This window comes from Symphalangus syndactylus, chromosome 17, assembly GCF_028878055.3.
Source record: "Symphalangus syndactylus isolate Jambi chromosome 17, NHGRI_mSymSyn1-v2.1_pri, whole genome shotgun sequence".
NCBI lineage: Eukaryota > Metazoa > Chordata > Mammalia > Primates > Hylobatidae > Symphalangus > Symphalangus syndactylus.
In genome coordinates, this window is record NC_072439.2 from 33,885,206 (window position 1) to 33,907,825 (window position 22,620).

Consider the following 22,620-nt stretch of genomic DNA (forward strand, 5'->3'; position numbering starts at 1 on the left):
CCCCTCCAAGTCTCACCCTCTCACCCCCAATCATAAAAAGACAAGGGCCAAAGGCCGGGCACGGTGGCTAACACCTGTAATCTCAGCACTTTGGCAGGCCGAGGCAGGTGGATCACGAGATCAGGAGATCGAGACCATCCTGGCTAACACGGTGAAAACCTGTCTCTACTAAAAATACAAAAAATTAGCCAGGCGTGGTGACACATGCCTATAGTCCCAGTTACTCAGGAGGCTGAGGCAGGATAATCGCTTGAACCCGGGAGGCGGAGGTTGTAGTGAGCCGAGATCGCGCCACTGCACTCCACCCTGGGCGACACGAGCAAAACTCCGTCTCAAAAAAAAAAAAAAAAGACAAGGCCCTTGATACTCCCCATCCTGTCTTTACAGTATTTTCTTCACTGTTAGCAAAGCTTCATCTCTCCTTCCTCTATGACCTCCTTAGTCATAGTAAACAAACTGTTCTGAAGGCCTTTTATACACTAAGTCCTGTACTTAGTTCTGCAATACAAGCAAAAACACAGTCCAGTTTAGGGACCATACCAATGAGCGGTGCAATGTGTGTAAAGCCTCTCTGCTCTGAGCTACTTTAAACAAACATACAATATAAGAATAGGTCCCCTAACACCTCTGCCTATCAGTTTTCTGTCCCTGGATCTTTCATTTAGAAATCTTGGAATGATATTAATCTCTAAGGCACTCAGCTTTCCTTGCAAAGAATGCTTAAAGTAATGCCACCCTGTGTATTACCTGTGTTTCTCACTCTTATCGTCTTTAGATATGTCCCTAAATAAAGTTGAAGACACTCCTTTTAAGATAGTTTTTGGTACTTCAAAGTGGGGTGTAATGTTATCTCTCGAATAAGGAATAAGGTGGAATCAGTCTTACTCTAGACTTCTTAGTGTCTTCTTTAGGATCTGTGCTCCATCATACCCCAAGTCAGTTACTGGGGGGTGTGGGTGGGGGAAGAAAAGCCAAGAAACATCTAAGAAGGAGGCGTTTAATGCCTACGGTTCCAGGTGCTCATTTCTTTAATCAACCACATCATAACAATCAGAAAGAAAGAAACCGCAATGAACAAAGGGAAAGGAAAAAACAACAGCCTGTTCTCCCCGGCCTTTTTTGCCCTGTTCCTCCTCAGGGTGGGGGGCCACATCCGGGGCCCCGGGTTGGGTCCCAGGCAGGTCTACTAAGCAGACAATTGAGTTTCACTTCCTGTCAACCCCAGTGCTGAGGCAGGATGTCTGGGGGTGGAAAGGGGGCCTAGGGTTGGTAGTGAACGGGGGCCACTTCAGGTTTCCCTCCTGCAGAAAGGTCTATTGAGCAGCCTCTGAAAGCTGCAGAGACCACTCCTGAGGTGGTTCAGTCAAGACCAACGTATCCCATTAGTTTTTAGAGGCTTCATCCCACACTCTCACGTTTAATCATAACAAGGTTAAGGACAAGATGTCAGACCCTGAGGGGCTGAAGTACAATCGGTGGAAAGAGAGCAAGGGTTTAAGACCACAGTGTCACAACACTTGCAATAACAGTGTATCGTATGCAAATACTTTTTATTTATTTATTTTGAGACTGAGTCTTGCTCTGTCATACAAGCTGGAGTGCAGTGGCACGATCTTGGCTCACTGCAACCTCCACCTCCCAGGTTCAAGTGATTCTCCTGCCTCAGCCTCCCGAGTAGCTGAGATTACAGGCACTCGCCACCACACCCAGCTAATTTTTGTATTTTTAGTAGAGACGGGATTTCACCCTGTTGGCCATGGCTGGTCTCGAACTCCTGATCTCAAGTGATCTGCCCACCTTGGGCTCCCAAAGTGTTGGGATTACAGGCATGAGACACCGCACCCGGCCTGGAAATACTTTTTAAACGAGCCCCCGTCCCCCACCCCCAGACATTCTGAATTGGCTTCTAGTGGAAGTCACAGAGATGGAGGATGGGAAGGAAGGCAAGCTACGGCCCCCAGAAAACTTCTGAGGCCTAATTTGTCTTATAAAGGTCCTAGTCAGCCATTGCTCAGTTTTTTAGTGGGTTCTTTTTTTTTTGAGACGGAGTCTCACTCTGTCGTCCAGGCTGCAGTGCAGTGGCGCGATCTTGGCTCACTGCAACCTCCGCCTCCCAGATTCAAGAAATTCTCTGCCTCAGCCTCCCGCCACCACGCCCGGCTAATTTTTTTGTATTTTTAGTAGAGACGGGGTTTCACCATCTTGGCCAGGTTGGTCTTGAACTCCAGACCTCGTGATCCACCCGCCTTGGCCTTCCAAAGTGCTGGGATTACAGGCGTGAGCCACCGCGCCTGGCTTTTGTTTTGTTTTTTAAATGGGACATGCTGCCTAGTGTTGGAGGTAGTCACCAATACTTACCTCCTCCCTCCTCCCTGGTTCCAGGGGTACTGCTGGACATTAAGCTAAGCCAAAGTGGGGATAAAGAGGAAGGTAAAAGGGTTGATATGGAAAAAGCTATATGAGGGAGGAGGGCAGAGTTGACACCTGAGGAGAGGAACCTGCAGCCGGGTCCCTCCCAAGCTGTAGGGGAAACAAGTTTAACAGGACTTAGCCCTGAAGGAACAACAGTTGCTGAAATGGGCGGCGGAGAAAGACCATATGGGTTCGTCTGAAGAATAGGGAGGTACGGAGCAGGGCAGGATTACAAATGGAGTGACACTGCGGGACCGGATTATTGGCGAGTTGCCCCGCTTTAGATCCTCAGCGGTTGGACGAGTTTAATTAGAATACTAAGTAGGTCCGCCCAGAAGCTTTCACCCTGCCCTCTGACCCTAGGGCCCAGCCCAAGGAGGCACTCAGGGTTAGCAGGTCTGGGCGAGAAGCAACTAGGGCCCTCATCACTTCGCCGCCGAATCCCCGGCGCCGCCCAGCGGGGCAGAGCCAGGCCAGGGCCGCCCGCCCAACCTGGTCCGCTGCCTCTTCGGCCATGGAAGCTGCCGGCAACCCTGCGGCTACGGAGACAGGTGACCGACCCGCGGCGCCCTCCGCCTTGCACGCCCCTCCCGCGGGTCCCTGGAGGTTGAGTGGGGCGGCCGACAGCACTCGGCACACGAGTTCGACCTCCCCACCTTCTTAGGGTTAGATGGGGTCTTCCAACCGTCCCTAGAAACACTTGTGCGCCCCAGTGCGTTCCTGGAGTTTGTCTGCTCCACGTCACCAAGCCGCTCTGAGATCTGGGTGCACGCCAGAGCCTGGATATTCTTCCTTTCTTCATTTAAAAGGCCCCCTTTTTGGGTGCAGGTGGGCCTTGCGTCCTTTTCCCTCGCAGGTCCTGGACGTACGAGGAGTTCCTGGGATGAGAGGGACTGTGCCTCGGAACTTCTCTTGGCTCCCTGAAGACTGTTTTACAGGCAGCAAGCGCTCAATAATGGTATCGGTGGCAGTAAAAGAGCCTACGCCTTTATTTTATTAACTATTTCAGCTTCTCCCCTCTTCCTCCTCCTCCACCTCCGCCCATGAAATGGTGCACTCTCCCTTTAAGACTAAGATGGTGGCTTGCTACGATCGGGACTCCACTTCCGGTGGGGAGGGGGGCGGGACCCCAGCCCGCTCACGCCGGAAGTGGTTTGCGTTTTCAAGATGGCGACTCCCTATGTTACTGACGAGACCGGCGGTGAGTGCGGGAGGCGCGGAGCCGCTTCTCTCCGGGCTCTCGGGACAGGGGTTCGGACTTGGAAAGGGGTCTGTGCCCCGCCCATCCCGGGGCCCCTCCTTTGCCCCGCCCCCCGGACCGCCTTCCCCATTCATTCTCTCCTACGGGGTGTCTCCTGCGCCCCCTTCTGGTCTCGTGTTTGGGGTCTCTGCTTCCGGTCACCCAAACCCTGGGGTCCTTCAGTGCTGGTCCCTGCCTCAGGACCCTCACGGGCCCTTAGCTTTTCTCCAGCAGTTGGAGCACTCATGTCTCTTTTAGGTTCTTCAGGCTTGGGGGCTCCTACACTCTCATTTCCCTCCAATTCCTGCCCTCCTCCTTTTCCCCTCCCCCATCTCAGCTATACTTGCTTTCTGCCCTACCCCAGTGCCGTTTTCATTATTTTTCTCGAAGCTTTATTTGCTGAAGACCTCCTCGTTTCTACATAGTACTTTTTCCTCTCCCTTATCTTTATTTGTTGGGTCACTGAGGTTTAGAGGTGTGAAGGGAAGAGGACCCTAATACAACTTTCAGCTTGAGTTTTCTCCCTGATGGAGTCACCCTTCGTTACCTTCTCCCGTGATGGTGATAGAAATTGAGGGGTCTAAGGTGGGAAAAGGCAAACAGGAAAGTGTCTAGTGGCTTTTCTCCGAAGCCCTTTGACAAGTGAATAAAACCCACTATTCCTTCTGGCTAGAGAAGAATTTGCAGCCTGGCTGGCCAAGATGCTGAAGTGTCTGCTGTGTATGTGAGGTGTATGTGTTGGAAACGGAGAATCACAGCTTTCATCATGGTTTTGTCCCTTCCTAATGGCCTCATCTTTAGAAAAATATGCATAGTAGTAATAGGTACTCAATGATGATCAAATAATATATGTGAAAGCAATTTATAAAATGCTGTGCAAGTGCAAAGTGTTTCTGTTTTTGTAGTCCTCATATGTGTAGTCTGTAGAAGCAACACTGTGCCTGTGCCTTGGTACACACGGTGTTTTAAAATGTGCCATTTTGCTTCTTGCTCTGCTGCTTTCCATGTTCCTTACACCTCAGCCCACCTATCTTGTGGCACCTGATGACAACCCAGGTTGCTGCTACTTCTCCCCAACCTCACAATTTAAAGTGGTACTACCTCTTTCCTTCTGTTCCCTACCCAGTAGCTCCTTCATGAATTACCAACTTTTAATGTGTGCTTTGAAAATACTTCTTATCCAGTATACTTCTCTTTACTCTGAATCATTTTCTTTACCCTGACTCCGTGAAAATCCAGGTATCACATCTCACCTTACCTTGCCACTAAAAGCTGTTTTCTGTTTTCCGTGACTATGTGGAAGAGAAAAAGGAATAAACTGCTTTTTTGTTTTCCTTTACTATGTCCAGATCATTGATCTACCACTGTCACTCTAATCCTCATGGAAGGTATTGCCATGCAATTATAGCAGTTTCTGTAAAACTTTAGTGACATCATTTACTGCCCACAAGGACCCAGGCCTATTGCATCATATTTTTTTCTCTCCTTTTTTTCTTGCTATCATTTTCAGTGTCTCCAGCACCATTGGAATACTCCGATCTCATAGTTCCTCAGCATGAGACGGTCGACTTTCCTTTGTATTTTCAAACCAGTTGCACATCAGAATCACTACAACCTGGATCTCATCTAGGACACCGCTTTTTCTTCTGGTGCTCCCCATCACTTTAGCCTCCTTACCAGTCACCTATTTCACTATCTTAAACCCACAGGATCAGCTTTTTGTCCTCAGGTTCTCTGGTTCTTGACCTTCCCATTTCATTGAATCTGTCAGTACCTTATGGCCTTTGATGCTGCCCAGCTAGACCTCTGTGACCAGCCACTTTGATAATATCCTCTTGCTTTCTTTATTCATTTTGATTTTCTATACTAAGCAGGCACTACTGTTATCTCTAATGATGGGTATGATTAGAGATGTTTTCTTGGCTTCTGCTTCTAGGCCACAGCATGTTGCTAGAGAAAAAGTACAGAAGCTATCAGATTCAGTATAACTTAACTTCTGCCAAGATCATGGCTTCTAATTATTTTTTTCTTTTTAAAAAAAAATTTTGCTGGGCGTGGCGACTCACACCTATAATCCCAGCACTTTGGGAGGCCGAGGTAGGGGGATCAACTGAGGTCCGGAGTTCAAGACCAGCCTGACCAATATGGTGAAACCCCATCTCTACTAAAACTACTAAAATTAGCTGGGTGTGGTGGTGTGGTGGCGTAGGCCTGTCATCTCAGCTACTCGGGAGGTTGAGACAGGAGAATTGCTTGAACACAAGAGAAAGCGGTTGCAGTGAGCTGAGATCGTGCCACTGCACTCCAGCCCGGGCGACAGAGCGAGACTCTGTCTCAAAAATAAATAATAAGTAAATATTTAAATTTATTTTTTATGTTCTTCCATAGCTGTTTCCCCAACCTTTTCGAGATCTGTGTGACCATCCCTTTTAATTCTCCTTCTTTTGGCAGATGACTTCATTTTTATTTCACTGAAAACTCAAGGCCTATCATTTTTGTTTCCTTTTTCTTCACAGCCAGATTTTGTTTCTTTCTTTTTTTTTAAAATGAAGCAATGCAGACTTGTTATGTTGCCCAGGCTGGTTTTGAACTCCTGGCCTCAAGTGATCTTCCCACCTCAGTCTGCCAAAATGTTGGGATTACAGGTGTGAGCCTGCACCTGGCCCCAGATTTCTTGAATATGAAGAAATCTCCTGATATTTCTGTTTCCTTGCTGCCTATTTGTTTCTTAACTCTTTGCAGTCATTATTTCTGGCACTACCCTCTCTCGAGTTGCCTATGCCTTTTTCTAATTGTTTCGTGGATATCTTAACTCTTGGATATACTGTCATACCTCAAATCCAACCTGATCAAAACCAGTATCAGTTTTTCCATCACTATTTCTGTTAAAGGCACCACTGTTCTAGCCAACCCAAGATAAACTTTTGTATCGTTTCTTTTTTTTTCTTTGAGACGGAGTCACTCTGTCGCCCAGGCTGGAGTGCAGCAGCGTGATCTCGGCTCACTGCAACCTCCGCCTCCCTGGTTCAAGCGATTCTCCTGCCTCTGTCTCATGAGTAGCTGGGATTACAGGCGCATGTCACCACGCCTGGCTAATTTTTGTATTGTTAGTAGAGACAGGGTTTCATCATGTTGGTCAGGTTGGTCTCGAACTCCTGACCTTGTGATCTGCCCACCTTGGCCTCCCAAAGTGCTGGGATTACAGGCGTGAGTCACCACGCCTGGCCATTTCTTTTTTTAATATTCTAAATATACTTGATTTTTTAGAACACTTTTAGATTAGAGAAAAATTGAGAAGATACTACGGAGATTTCTCATATACCCTACACTCAGTTTCTCCTATTATTATCACCTTACGTTAATATGGTACTTTGCTTGCAATTAATGAAGCAATATCGATATATTACTATTAACTAGAATCCATACATGATTTCATTAGTTTTTTTTTTTTTTCCAGACAGGGTCTTGCTCTGTCACCCAGGCTGGAGTGCAGTGGTGCAATCACCATTTACTGTAGTCTTAACTTCTGGGCTCAAGTGATCCTCCCACCTCAACCTACTGAGTAGCTGGGACTACAGGTACACACCACCACGCCTGGCTAGTTTTTGTATTTTTTGTAGAAATGCGGTCTTGCTCTGTTGCCCAGTCTGATCTCAAATTCCTGGGCTCAAGCGATCCTCACGCCCTGGCCTCCCAAAGTGCTGGGATTACAGGTGTGAACCATCATGCCTGGCTGATTTCCTTAGTTTTTACTTAATTTATTTTTATATTTATTTATTTATTTATTTATTATTATTATTATTTTTTTGGGATGGAGTTCTGTTCTTGTTGCCCAGACTAGAGTGCAATGGTGAGATCTCAGCTCACCGCAACCTCTGCCTCCCAGATTCAAGTGATTCCTCTGCCTCAGCCTCCTGGGTAGCTGGGATTACAGGCATGTGCCACCATGCCCGGCTAATTTTGTATTTTTAGTAGAGATGGGTTTCTCCATGTTGGTCAGGCTGGTCTCAAACTCCTGACCTCAGGTGATCTGCCCACCTCAGATCACCCAAAAGTGCTGGGATTACAGGTGTGAGCCACTGCGCCCAGCCTTTTTACCTAATTTTTTGTTGTTGTTCCAGGATCTTATCCAGGGTACTACATAACATTTAGTTCTCATGTCTCTTTAAGCTCCTCTTGGCTGTGACATTTTTTCAGGCTTTCCTTGTTTTCCATGACCTTGAGTTTTGAGGAGTACTGGTCAGGTATTTTGTAGGATGTCCTTCTATTGGAATTTGTCTGATGTATTTCTCATGATTAGACTTGGGTTATGTGTTTTGGGGAGGAAGACCACAGAGGTAAAGTGACATTTTCATCACGTTGTATCAGGGTACACAGTATCACAATGATTTTTTACTGTTAATTTTTTTGTTTTTTTGAGACAGGGTCTTCCCTCTGTTGCCCAGACTGGAGTGCGGTGAAGCCGTCATGGCTCACTGAAGCCTTGACCTCCCAGGCTCAACTGATCCTTCCACCTCAGCCTCCTGAGTATCTGGGACCACAGGCGTGTGCTATCATGCCCAGCTAATTTTTTTTTTTTTTGGTAAAGATGGTCTCACTATGTTACCTGGGCTGGTCTTGAACTCCTGAGCTCAAGGTATTGTTCCCCTTTGGCCTACCAAAATTCTGGGATTACTAGTCATGAGTCACTGTGCCCAGCCTATTAGTATTGACCATGATCATCTGGCAGATATTGTTTGTAAGGCTTCACTGTAAAGTTACGCTTTACCCCCTTCCTTCCCATACTGTAGGGAAGTCACTATTGCCAGCCCACGCATAAGGAGTAGAGAGTTGTGCTCTCCTTAAAAAAAGAGATTAAGGGCTGGGCATGGTGGCATATGCCTGTAATCCCAGCACTTTGGGAGGCTGAGGCTGAAGGATTGCTTGAGGCCATCCTAAGCAACATAGCAAGACCTCTTATCTACAAAAAGATAAAAAAAAATGAGCTGGGTAAGGTGGCACACACCTGTGGTCCCAGCTACTCAGGGAGCCTGAGAGGGGAAGATTGTTTGAGCCAGGGAGGCTGAGGCTACATTGAGCCGTGATTGTGCCACTGTACTCCAGCCTTGGTGAGAGGCTGTCTCAAAAAACAATAAAAAAACACATTATTTGGCATTCTTCTGCCCAGGAGATTTTTTTATTTCCCTTTGTTTATTTATGTATATCAATATGGACTTATAGGTGTTTATTTTATATGTTAGGTTATAATCCAATACTATTTTATTTGCTTTATTGCTCAAATGTTCCAGTTTTGAACACTGGGAACTCTTTCAGTTTTTTACTTGGCCCATCTCCCTTTGACATTCACCATCATTGCAGGTATGATTTTGTTCTCTGCTCCAGTCCTATGGTCTGCCATTTCTCTAAGAAGCCCTTGTTCTTTTTACTAAAGAGTAATGTTAAAAACTAAGATCTGATCACTAGGTGTTTTTATTTGTATGGGAGTATTTTTTTTATGGGAGTTTTATTTTTTTACGATTATTTTTATTATCTTTTACTTCTCTCTTGCCCTCCTCACGTATATCAGTTATCAAAATATCATTCTTTTATTCCTACTGCTGTTACCCTTATCCCATCTTCAGTACTTGTTAGTTATATAGCCTTGGGAATCTTAGTTTTCTCATAAATGAAATTGGAATAACTCCTGCAACACAGGATTATTATGAGTATTAAAATTTAAATAAAGTAATTTACATGTTTGGCACATAAAAAGTGTCCAACACATTGTTCTATAATTATTACTATTATGTAAGGATCATTGTATGGGTTAGAAGTTACTATATATGGCCAAGTACCAGGCATAGTACTTGGGCCATTCTAAGTGCCTGCTAAAATTCTAGTTTCTGTTGTTCTGCAAATATTACTGTGACTTCCTAAACTGGTCATCCTATTTCCAGTCCCTCTCTTGTTTCATTTCTTCAGATACACTGCTACCAGATTACTGCTTCTTAAGTACAAATTTAGTTATGTAATTTTTGTTCAATATTAATTCATCAACCCAGAGTCTGCTGTTATATATGGCATATATCTTTCTAAACTGTTTTGAACATAGCAGAATCAGATGGTATATACATTTTTTATCTTGACTTTTCATTTAGCCTTATGAGGTAAATGTTTTTCCTTGCTATTAAAAACTCCGTAAACATCTTTTAAAATACTGGCCGAGTGTTTTATAGTTTGGGCATGCACCCTATCTTACTTTCTTCTGTTATTGGACTTTTAGATTGTTTTCAGAATTTTTATTATAAGAACACTATGAATGTTTTTGTGCATGCATCTTTTTCTGCATTTAGGGTTATTTTCTTTTTCTTTTTTTTTTGAGACCTTTTCCTTTTTTTTTTTTTTTTTCTTTGAGACCGAGTCTCGCTGTGTCACCAGGCTGGAGTGCAGTGGTGCGATCTCTGCTCACTACAATCTCCACCTCCTGAGCTCAAGTGATTCTCCTGCCTCAGCCTCCCGAGTAGCTGGAATTACTGGCATGCACCCCCACACCCGGGTAATTTTTGTATTTTTAGTAGAGATGGGGTTTTACCATGTTGTCTAGGCTGGTCTTGAACTCCTGGCCTCAAAGGATCGCCCACCTCGGCCTCCCAGAATGCTAGAATTACAGGCATGAGCCACCGTGCTCGGCCTGATTTTTTAAATTATCTGTAAGATGAGGTCTTGCTATGTTTCCCAGGCTGGTCTCCAACTCCTGGGCTCAAGTGATCCTCTCACCTCGGCCTTCTGAAGTGTTGGGATTATAGGCATGAGCAACTAGTTTTTCTTTTCTTTTCCTTTTTTTTTTTTTTTTTAAAGAGACAAGGTCTTGCTCTGTTGCCCAGGTTAGTGTACAGTGGCGCAGTCATACCTTGCTGTAGTCTCAACTGTTGGGGTCAAGCAATTCTGCCTCCACCTCCTGAGTAGCTAGTACTAGTACTACAGGCATGCGCCACCATGGCTGGCTAATTTTTGAATTTTTTTATAGAGCTATGTTGCCCAGGCTGTTCTCAAACTTCTTTTCACAAGCAGTGCTCCCACCTTGGCCTTCCAAAGTGGTGGGATTACAGGCACGAGCCACTGCACCCAGCCTAGTTTTTCTTTTTTCTTTTCTTTTTTTTTTTTTTTTTTTTTTGAGACAGAGTTTTGCTCTGTCTCCAGTCACCCAGACTGGAGTCCAGTGACGCGATCTCTGCTCTGCCAACTGGGCTCAAGCTATTCTCCTGCCTCAGCCTCCCAAATAGATGAGATTACAGGCACGCACCACCACGCCCAGCTATTTTTTTGTATTTTTAGTTAGAGATGGGGTTTCACCGTGTTGGCCAGGCTGGTCTCGAACTCCTGACCTCAGGTGATCTGCCTGCCTTGGCCTCCCAAAGTGCTGGGATTATAGGCATGAGCCACCACTCCTGGCCCCCAGCCTAGTTTTTCTAAGCACATACGCATATATAACATTAAAGTAAAATGACATATTTGGAATTATACTGTTAAGATTGGCTGTTATTTTCCAAAATATGAAGCCTTGAAACACCTAGTAGTCTTCTGAGATGTGACACAAAATAAATAACTAAAATAGAGGCCGGGAGTGGTGGCTCACGCCTGTAATGTCAACACTTCGGGAGGCCGAGGCGGGTGGATTGCTTGAGCCCAGGAATTCGAGGCCAGCCTGGGCAACGTGGCAAAACCTCGTCTCTACAAAAAATACAAAAAAATTGACTGGGTGTGGTGACACACACACTCCTGTAGTCCCAACTACTTGGAGGGCTGAGGTGGGAGGAATTGCTTGACCCTGGGAGGTGGAGACTGCAGTGAGTCAAGGTCTGGCTACTGCACTCCAGCTTGGGTGACAGTGACCTCATCTCAAAGATAAATAAAATAAAATACAAATAATGTTTCTGTGCAGAAATTTTGAGAAACACTGTAAACGATATTCCCATCTTGCATATTTACCTGAATAAGAACATAGTAACTCATTTAAGCCTTGCTGTTAAAAAAAAAAAACAAACAAACAAACACAAAATCTTTTTTGGTGTTTAACCCAGAATTTCCCAAACTTATTTAACAATTTGTAGGGATAACCCCTGTTTAATATCTTATGGGAGTAGTATTTTACATAACAAAAGCTTTGGGAAATGTGATTAAATGATAGGACTACCTTTTTTATTTTTTTTATTTTTATTATTTTTATTTTTTTTGAGACGGAGTCTCGCTCTGTCACCCAGGCTGGAGTGCAGTGGCGCAATCTCGGCTCACTGCAAGCTCCGCCTCCTGCGTTCACGCCATTCTTCTGCCTCAACCTCTCCGAGTAGCTGGGACTACAGGCGCCCGCCACCACGCCCGGCTAATTTTTTTGTATTTTTTTAGTAGAGACGGGGTTTCACAGTGGTCTCGATCTCCTGACCTTGTGATCTGCCCGCCTCGGCCTCCCAAAGTGCTGGGATTACAAGCGTGAGCCACTGCGCCCGGCCTTATTTTTATTTTTTTGAGATGGACTCTTGCTCTGTCACCCAGGCTGGAGTGCAGTGGTGCAGTCTCGGCTCAGTGCAACCTCTGCCTCCCGGGTTCAAGTGATTCTCCTGCCTCAGCCTCCCAAGTAGGTGGGACTACGGGCACCTGCCACCACGCCCAGCTAATTTTTGTATTTTTAGTAGAGATGGGGTTTCACCGTGTTGGCCAGGCTGGTCTCAAACTCCTGACCTCAGGTGATCCACCCGCCTTGGCCTCCCAGTGCTGGGATTACAGGTGTAAGCCACCATGTCCAGCCTAATTTTTAAATTTTTTGTAGAGATGGAGGTCTTACCATCTTAACCCAGGATGGTCTTGAACTCCTGGGCTCAAATCCTCCTACCTCAGCTCCTAGTGTGCTGGGATTACAGACGTGAGCCACCATGCCTGGACTATTTGTTGTTGATTTCAATTTTTTTTTTTTTTTTTTTATTTCAATTTTTATTTTAGATTTAGAAAATGTGCAGGTTTGTGGTTGGGTGCAGTGGCTCACGGCTGTAATCCCAGCACTTTGGGAGGCCAAGGTGGGCGGATCACGAGGTCAGGAGATCGAGACCATCCTGGCTAACACAGTGAAACCCCGTCTCTACTAAAAATACAGAAGAAAATTAGCCGGGCACGGTGGCGGGCACCTGTAGTCCCAGCTACTCGGGAAGCTGAGGCAGGAGAATGGCATGAACCCGGGAGGCGGAGCTTGCAGTGAGCCGAGATCACGCCACTGCACTCTAGCCTGGGCGACAAAGCCAGACTCCGTCTCAAAAAAAAAAAAAAAAAAAAAAAAAAAAAAAAGAAAATATGCAGGTTTGTTACATGAGTATAATAATTATGTGATGCTGAGGTTTGGGTACGAGTGATCCCATCACCCAGATAGTGAGCATAGTACCCAATAGTTAAGTTTTTTGTTTTTTTGTTTTTTTTGAGACAGAGTCTTGCTCTCTCCCCCAGGCTGGAGTGCAGTGGCGCGATCTCGGCTCACTGCAAGCTCCGCCTCCCGGGTTCACGCCATTCTCCTGCCTCAGCCTCCCGAGTAGCTGGGAATACAGGCACCCGCCACCGCACCCGGCTAATTTTTTGTATTTTTTTAGTAGAGACGGGGTTTCACCGTGTTAGCCAGGATGGTCTCGATCTCCTGACCTTGTGATCCGCCCGCCTCGGCCTCCCAAAGTGCTGGGATTACAGGCTTGAGCCACCACACCCGGCCTGTTTTTTTTTTTTTGAGATGGAGTCTTGCTCTGTTGCCCAGACTGGAGTTCAGTGGTGTGATCTTGGCTCACTACAACCTCTATCTCCCGGGTTGAAGTGATTCTCCTGCCTCAGCATCCCAAGTAGCTGGGATTACAGGCATGCACCACCATGACTGGCTGAGTTTTGTATTTAGTAGAGTTGGGGTTTCACCGTGTTGGCCAGGCTGGTCTCCAACTCCTGACCTCAGGTGATCCATCTAGCTTGGCCTCCCAAAGTGCTGGGATTACAGGCGTGAGCCACTGCGCCTGGCCTCAGTAGATAGTTTTTAAACCCGTGCCTGCCTCTAGTAGTCCCCAGTGTCTGTTGTTGCCATCTTTATGTCCGTGAGTACCCAGTGTTTAGCTCCTACTTATAAGAGAACATGCAGTATTTGGTTTTCTGTTCCTGTGTTAATTTGCTTAGGATAATGGCCCTCAGCTGCATCCATGTTGCTACAAAGGACATTATTTTGTTCTTTATGGCTGTGACAAACTACTTTTTATTTAATTAATTTTTTTTTGTTTTGAGATGGAGTCTCGCTCTTGTTGCCCAGGCTGGAGTGCAATGGTGCGACCTCGGCTCCCTGCAACCTCTGCCTCCTGGGTTCAAGTGATCTCTTGCCTCAGCCTCCCAAGTAGCTGGGATTATAGGCGCCCACCACCACGCCCAGCTAATTTTTTTTATTTTTAGTAGAGATGGGCTTTCACCATGTTGGCCAGGCTGGTCTCGAGTTCCTGACCTCAGGTGATCCACCCGTCTTGGCATCCCAAAGTGCTGGGATTGCAGGCATGGTGAGCCACTGCACCCAGCCGACAAACTACTTTTTAAATTTTTTTTTATTTTTGAGACAGAGTTTCACTCTGTTACCCAGGCTGGAGTACAGTGGTGTGATTGCAGTTTACTGCAGGCTTGACCTCCTGGGTTCAAGTGATCTTCCCAGCTTACCCTCCCAAGTAGCTGGGATTACAGGTGTGCGCCACCATGCCCAGCTAATTTTTGTAGAGAAGAGGTTTCACCATGTTGCCCAGGCTGGTCTTGAACTCCTGGGCGCAAGCGATCTGCCTGCCTCAGCCTCCCAAAGTGTTGGGATTACAGGCATGAGCCACCACGCCCAACCTCAGACTACTTTTTTTTTTCTTTTTTTGAGACTGACTTTTGCTGTTGTTGCCCAGGCTGTGGAGTGCAATGGCCCGACCTCAGCTCACCGCAACATCCACCTCCCAGGTTCAAGTGATTCTTCTGCCTCAGCCTCCCGAGTAGCTGGGATTACAGGCATGTGCCACCACGCCTGGCTAATTTTTGTATTTTTAGTAGAGATGGGGCTTTCTCCATGTTGGTCAGGCTGGTCTTGAACTCCTGACCTCAGGTGATCCGCCCGCCTCTGCCTCTCAAAGTACTGGGATTACAGATGTGAGTCACCGTGCCTGGCTAACTACTTTTAAATATAGTATTATCACATGCCATGTTTTTGCCCATACCCTCTAGTGAAACTGGGCTATATGACTGATGTGGAACAGCAGTGCAATGGTGTGTAAGCTTTGGCATCAGACTTGAGTTCAGGTTACAGATATGTGCTACCTTTGGGATCTTGACCATGTCTTTTTTTTTTTTTTTTTTTTTTTTTTTTTTTGAGCTGGAGTCTCACTGTGTCGCCCAGGCTGGAGTGCATTGGTGTGGTTTCAGCTCACTGCAGCCTCTGCCTCCTGACTTCAAGCAATTCTCCTGTCTCAGCCTCCCGAGTAGCTGGGATTACAAGCATGCGCCAGCATGTCTGGCTAATTTTTGTATTTTTAGTAGAGATGGGGCTTCGCCATGTTGGCCAGGCTGGTCTCGAACTCCTGACCTCAGGTGATCCGCCTGCCTTGGCCTCCCAAAGTGCTGGGATTACAGGCGTGAGCCACCGCACCAAGACTTGACCATGTCTTTTAACTTTTTGAAGACTGTTTCCTTGGCTGTAAATGATAATATCTATCTATCGTTTAGATTTAACAGGATAATGTATACAAAGTTCCTCCTGTAATGTAGCTACTTAATAAGTACTCTTTACTAATCATTCTTAAATATTGAGTTTTCCACTGCTAGGATTTTGCTTTTGTTGTTCCTCTTATCCCCTTTCCCTTTTCTCTGCCTGCAGAAATACTGGCTGCTGATTTGTAGTTATCATTAATTATTACTACTTTATTGTCTTTAGTGTCAAATGAGGTTTTCCTGATTATCTCCTGTCATCTCTTAGGATACTTAACGACACTCTTTACTTTTGTCTTATGCTTTGCTTGCCTAATTTGCCCACTTTCTCCTTACTTAGTCTGTAAATTTTTTGAAAATTGGGACCATCTTACTCATTTTGATAACCCTATTGGCACTTATGGTACTTTTCTTCTAGGAGACTTTTTTTTTTTTTTTTTAAAGATGAACTAGCTCTGTCACCCAGGCTGGAGTGCAATGGCATGATCTGCAACCTCTGCCTCCCGGGATCAAGCGATTCTCCTGTCTTAGCCTCCCGAGTAGCTGGGATTACAGGTGTGTGCCACCATGCCCAGCTAGGAGGCTTTTAATGTTGATTGTGTTTAATTTGTAGTCTGGCCTCTTTACCACTGTGCTTTTCTGAGGCTGTATTTGTGGAGATAACCAGGGATTTCCAAAATGCCAAAGCCAGAACCTTTTTCTCAGTTCTCCTTTCCTTGATCTCTCTGTAGTATTTAATACTGTTAATCACCTACCTTTACTCTTTTTTTTTGTTTGTTTGTTTGTTTTTTTTAGACCGAGTCTTGGACTGTCGCCCAGGCTGGAGTGCAGTGGCGTGATCTTGGCTTACTGCAACCTCTGCCTCCCGCGTTCAAGTGATTCTCCTGCCTCAGCCTCCTGAGTAGCTGGGACTACAGGTGCATGCCTCCATGCCCGGCTAATTTTTTCTATTTTTAGTAGAGATGGGGTTTCATCGTGTTAGCCAGGATGGTCTCCATCTTCTGACCTCGTGATCCACCCGCCTCGGCCTCCCAAAGTGCTGGGATTACAGGCGTGAGCCACCATGCCTGGCCATCACCTACCTACCTTTATTTAAAACTGTTGGTCTCCATGGCTTAGCATGTCCTGGTCTTCCTTTCCTATGAATCATTTCCTGTTGTTGCTGTCACCTTTTCTTCCTTGAGGGAAATGATTATGACCATTATTTCAGGGTCATTCCTCCAGCTCTAATCTTCTCTTTGTTATATTTTCTCCATGTTGGACACCACATCCAGGTCTTATTTTGGCCCTGAGATCATCCGCAGGCTGAGACCTGTGACTTAGATCTCTTTTCTTATTTGAAGCAGGTCTCATACCTTTAACAACCATGTCCCCTACCTCCTTGGAGTTCCTCCATGCCTTGCTATGTTGTCTTTTCACTGTCTACCTGCAACCCCTGGAAACAAGGACCCTTTCAGTGTAAGAGTTTTTATTGCTGACAGACTTAAGGAAATAGATTGAGAATTAAAAAACGGCAGATGTGAGAAAATGACAAAGCTTAAAAAGATTCTTACAGTAGCAGTCCCCAATCTCTAGTTTTTGACTCTCTGCAAGATATTATCTGAAAGTCCTGATATTTTGCCCTTGGTTTTTATTTCTAGGGGTGGGAACCGCCAAACCTCTCCCTTCTTTTTGACTTCACCCTTGGATACCATCAAGGCCAGAGGATGGAACCAAGATAACATAAAATAGGTGCTCCTTTGTGATAATGGGCTATTTGTATCTCTGAGGGCTTCCACACAGGATGGCCATTCAAGAAGCTTCTGCTCTGCCTTTCATTACAGTCTATCTTTAGTCCTCCTAAACTTCAGCTATAATCTCTATGCAATCGACTTAAATATATGTTTCTAGTATTGTCCCTTTCTCCCAAATTCCATGTAAAACACTTGTCTGAATTGAATTGTTGTTTCCACAAAGTTGTTTTCCCCTGTGGACTTTGTTTATAGCAGTAGTTTTTATTTTCCCAATTTTCCAAAGTCAAGAGTGATATTATAAATAGTTGTGTTCTTGTTTGTTATCTTTCTCACTAGAATGTATACTCTAAGAAGGCAAGAACCTTGCTTGCTTTATTCATTGTTGTATCCCTAGCTTCTGTTACAGTGTCTGGCACAAGAGTAAGTGCTCAATAAAAATTTAAAATCCATGTGTGAATAAATGTGATTACCATGTGCCCTACCGTATATTGAGAAAAAATAAGAATACATGTGAAAAGCACGAGATTAAATCCACCGTGTCACTGTTTTGATTATTTCCTCTCTAATTCATATCTTGGTAAGTCTTTGGATCCTGTTGATTTAATCTTCACAATGAATTTCTCTTTCATTTTCCTTTCATTACCTGTAGAAACCATCGAAGTCAAGTCTTCTCACATTGCAGCTATTGTTTTCATTTTCTCTACCTTTGGTTTATGGTACACATTTTTCAGTTTAATCTTAAATTATTGCTTTGAACAGATCACCTGTACTCCCTTATTGGTCGTCAGTATTCTACAGCTTAAGGCTTCAGTCCAAACTCAGTGGAGGTTGGAGACCTTTCATAGTCTCACTAATTTACCCTGAGTTTCTTTCCACATTACATATGCTTTTTGCCCAGAACATTCTGGATTCTTGCTCTTCCCTGATGAGATACTCACATTTATTTATTCATTAATTCAATCCATATTTACTGTCTTCTGTGGGCCAGGCTCTTTGCTACAAAGTTCAAAGACAGTTTCTGCTTTCCAACAAGCAAATAATTATGTTAAGCATTAGAGCATGATAAAAGCTAAAACAGGTGCTGTGAGTGCACAGAAAGCAAGTTTTAACCTGGCTTGGTGTAAGGAAGTCAGGAAGGCTGCCTTGAGTTGATACTTGAATTTGACCTTTAAAGACCAATAGGAATGAACTTAAGATAAGCAAATATAGTCTATTCCAGGCCAGAGGAAGCAAAAGCAAAAAGGTACAGAGAATAGAGACATGGGTCAGGTTGAGATTTGTGAATATTTTAGTCTCTATTTTTTTTTTTCTTTTGAGATGGAGTTTTGCTCTTGTCGCCCAGGCTGGAGTGCAATGGCGTGATCTTGGCTCACTGCAACCTCCGCCTCCCGGGTTCAAGTGATTCTCCTGCCTCAGGCTCCCAAGTAGCTGGGATTACAGGAGCTCGCCACAACGCCCTGCTAATTTTTGTATTTTTAGTAGAGATGCAGTTTCTCCATATTGGCCAGGCTGGTCTCGAACTCCTGACCTCAGATGATCCACCCGCCTCAGTCTCCCAAAGTGCTGGGATTACATATGTGAGCTACTGCACCCAGCCAAATATTTGTTTCTAGAGCAGAGAGTATGGTGGCTTTATGCTAAGAGGCTGAAAACTAGCAAGAGGTAAATCAAGAAGGCCTTTTTTTTTTTTTTTTCCCCACTTGCGGAGTTTTGCTCCTGTTGCCCAGGCTGGAGTGCAATGGCATGATCTTGGCTCACTGCAGCTTCTGCCTCCCAAGTTCAAGCAATTCTCCTCCCTCAGCCTCCCAGGTAGCTGGGATTACAGGTGTGAGCCACCGTGCCTGGCATAATGGAAATTTTTAACAGAAAAGTTATCACCCCAATAGAATTTTCATTATTGCATGTTCTTTTCTTTTTTTAATTTTTTGAGATGGAGTCTTGCTCTATCACCCAGGCTGGGGTGCAGTGGCGTGATCTCGGTTCACTGCAGCCTCCACTTCCCAGACTCAAGTGATTGTCCCACCTTAGCCTCCTGAGTAGCTGGGACTACAGGCGTGCACCACCATGCCCAGCTAATTTTTTTTTTTTTTTTTTTGTAGAGATAGGGTTTTGCCATGTTGGCCGGGCTGGTCTCGAATTCCTGACCTCAGGTGACCTACCTGCCTCAGCTTCCCAAAGTGTTGGCATTACAGGCATGAGCCACTGCACCCTGCCTTGCACATTATTTTCAAAAAAGTTTTTAAAATAGAGATGGGGTCTCAATATGTTGTCCAAGATTCAATTGATCCTCCCACATGAGGACTAAGCTCTGATTTTTTTTATCTTGCCAAAATTTGTATCTAAGGGGTCTGGGGATTCATGCCCTACAAACCGTAAGTTCTCATCAGATAGGTTATTTAACCCTGTATCTCCCCTCCCCTGCCCTCCCCTCCCCTTCTGTTTTCTTGATGGAGTTTTGCTCTTGTCACCCAGGCTGGAGTGCAATGGTGCAGTCTTGGCTCATTGCAACTTCCACCTCCTGGGATCAAGTGATTCTCCTGCCTCAGCCTCCTGAGTAGCTGGGATTACAGGTACAGGTGCCTGCCACCACTCCCAGCTAATTTTTGTATTTTTACTAGAGACGGGGTTTCACCATGTTGGCCAGGCTGGTTTTAAACTCCTGACCTCAGGTGATCCACCCACCTTGGCCTCCCAAAGTGCTGTGATTACAGGCGTGAGCCACCACGCCTGGCCTCATTACTTACTTTTCAATTTGACTCTGACATAACAAGAAAATGAAAATATTTTACCCCAAAACATGTTTCTTGCCGTATCTTAAAATGGCCCTGCAAAGCCGACCTTTGTGGGGGAAACTGCATCTGTAAAAAATCTCTATTAACAGGCCGGGCTCAATCACTCACACCTGTAATCTCAGTACTTTGGGAGGCCGAGGTGGGTAGATTACATGAGGTCAGGAGTTCAAGACCAGCTTGGCCAACATGGCGAAACCCCATCTCTACTTAAAAAAATTATAAAAATTAGCCAGACGTGGTGGCACACATCTGTAATCCCAGCTACTCGGGAGGCTGAAGCAGGAGAATCATTTGAACCCGGAGGTGGAGGTTGCAGTGAGCTGAGATGGTGCCTCTGCACTCCAGCCTGGGCTACAAGAGCAAAACTCCGTCTCAAAAAAATAAATAAATAAATAAAACTCTGTATTAACATAGCTAGATCTATGTCTTCCAGGCTCTCCCAATGCTGAAGAGGTTAACTAAAAGTCTAGCACCTTTTAAAGAACTGAATAGGAAACGTTTGTCGTCTGTTGTCTCTAAGGGTAGCCACCATAAGACTTCAAAAGAACCTTGGTCTCCACAATCTTTTATCTGAACCTGAACCTTTCTGTCGATCCCAGGCCTTTAGACAAACTCAACCAATTGTCAACCAGAAATGTTTAAATTTACCTATAGCCTGGAAACCCCCCGCTTTGAGTTGTCCCACCTTTCTGAACCAAACCAGTGTATTTCTTAAATGTATTTGAGTGATGTCTCATGCCTCCCTAAGATATATAAAACCAGGCGTGGTGGCTCACACCTGCAATCCCAACACTTTGGGAGGCTGAGGTGGGTGGATCACCTGAGGTCAGGAGTTTGAGACTAGCCTGGCCACCATGGTGAAACCCTGTCTCTACTAAAAATACAAAAAATTAGCTGGGCGTGGTGGTGGGTGCCTGTAGTCCCAGGTACTCGGGAGACTGAGGCAAGAGAATCGCTTGAACCCGGGGGACGGAGGTTGCAGTGAGCCAAGATCGTGTCACTACACTGCAGCCTGGGCAACAGGGTTAGACTGTGTCAAAAAACAAAAACAATAATTAGCCAGGTGTGGTGATGCTCTGTAGTCCAGCTACTCGGCAGGCTGAGGCAGGAAAAGCACTTTAACTGGGGAGGCGGAGATTGCAGTGAGCCAGGATCGGGCTACTGCACTCCAGCCTGAGAGACAGAGTGAGATTCTGTCTCAAAAAAATTTTATATATATATATATATATATATATAAAACCAAGCTGTACCCCAAGCACCTAGGGCACATGTTCTCAGGACCTCCTAAGTCAGTGTCACAGGCCATGGTCACTCATATTTGGCTCAGAATCTCTAAAAATATTTTACAGAGTTCGACTCTTTTCGTCAACACAGGTCACCCTCCTGAGTAGCTGGTAGCACAGGTACATGCCACTAACCATACCCAGCTAATTTTTGTGTAGTTCGTAAAGACGGGGGTCTCCCTATGTTGCTCAGGCTGGTCTTGAATGCCTGGGCTCAAGGGATCCTCCCATCTTGGCCTCCCAAAGTGCTGGGATTATAGCCATGAGCCACTGTGCCTGACTTTTCACTATTTATTGATAATGCCATCATATTCATATGATTATCTCTTCCTCTCTTTTTTGTTTTTATTTTTTCCTATTATAACTATGGTAAATTGTGGACATTGAGATTACTAAAATAAAAAGTATATTGAATTATCTTTGATTTCTTATCCTCTTACTCCTTCCCTAGTCAGTGAATTACCAAATGTTGTTGATTCTTTGATAACGTATCTGCCCTTAGTCTCTTACTTTCCAGTGCCCCTGTTTCAGCCAATTCTGTCCCTTCATGCCAAGATTATCGCAATATTTTTTCCCTAACTAGTTTCCACGTCTCTGGTTTTTTTTTTTCCAAGTCACCCTTTTATTACGCTAGATTAAATACTCTGAAACACTGCTTTGTATAAAGGGTTCATTCATTTATTCAAAGCCCTAAGACAATACTTCGCATAAAGGATTCATTCATTTGACAAATATTTGTTGAGTGCATGCCGTGTGCCAGATATTAAAATCTTTAACTGGTATTCAAGGTCTGAACATTCCAGCCCTGTCTCTGGCTCAGCCTGACTGGTCTATTTGTCGTTGCCTGAAAATGCTATCTACATTCCCATGCGTGAGTTTTTGTTTGAGAACGAACTGTTTCTAATCTACTCTGTCTCCCTTTTTGTTTAGTTTGACTCTTCCTTCAAAGCCCAGCTCCAGTCTCAGTCCTCCCTCCAGGAAGCCTCCTAGTTTTTTTTCTTTAGTTTTTATTCTTGTCACAGCTGGGTAAAAAATATCCTTAGTAGTTCTCTTTTACTCACCCAATAAAGTCCAAAGTTCTTGACCTTGTTTTTAAGACTTTCTGCGATTACCCCATTTTTCATTTCCAACCAGGCTTCCTATTCCCTAACATGAACTGTCTCATTCACCTGAGCCTCTCTGCTTTCTGTTCCCTACTCATGCCCATTCCCACATCCATGCCTTTCTTTGCTCAAGTTTGAGCCCCTTTGCTCATGATTTTTCTTTCTTCCATCCCCTCCACCTGTCGAATCACCCATTGCCTTTAACAACTTTTTTTGTTTTATTTTATTTTATTTTTTTGGAGACAGAGTCTTGCTCTGTCACCCAGGCTGGAGTGCAATGGTATGATCTCAGCTCACTGCAACCTCCGCCTTCTGGGCTCAAGTGATTCTCCTGCCTCAGCCTCT

The 22,620-nt window shown here is 44.9% G+C and overlaps 1 protein-coding gene across 2 annotated transcripts in view; it reads left to right on the forward strand.

The window, feature by feature from the left end:
- The first annotated feature begins 1,018 nt into the window (after positions 1 to 1,018).
- PYM1 (PYM homolog 1, exon junction complex associated factor) overlaps positions 1,019 to 22,620 on the forward strand; it is a 28,433-nt gene continuing 6,831 nt past the window's right edge. Inside the window, exon 1 of one of the 2 annotated variants that reach the window (XM_055247325.2) lies at positions 1,019 to 2,963. In XM_055247325.2, coding sequence (XP_055103300.1) covers positions 2,927 to 2,963 — 37 coding nt within the window. In that variant the 5' untranslated portion in view covers positions 1,019 to 2,926. Of the gene's footprint in view, positions 2,964 to 3,405; positions 3,614 to 22,620 lie in introns of those variants that run through there. The other variant, XM_055247326.2, reaches the window with a different exon arrangement.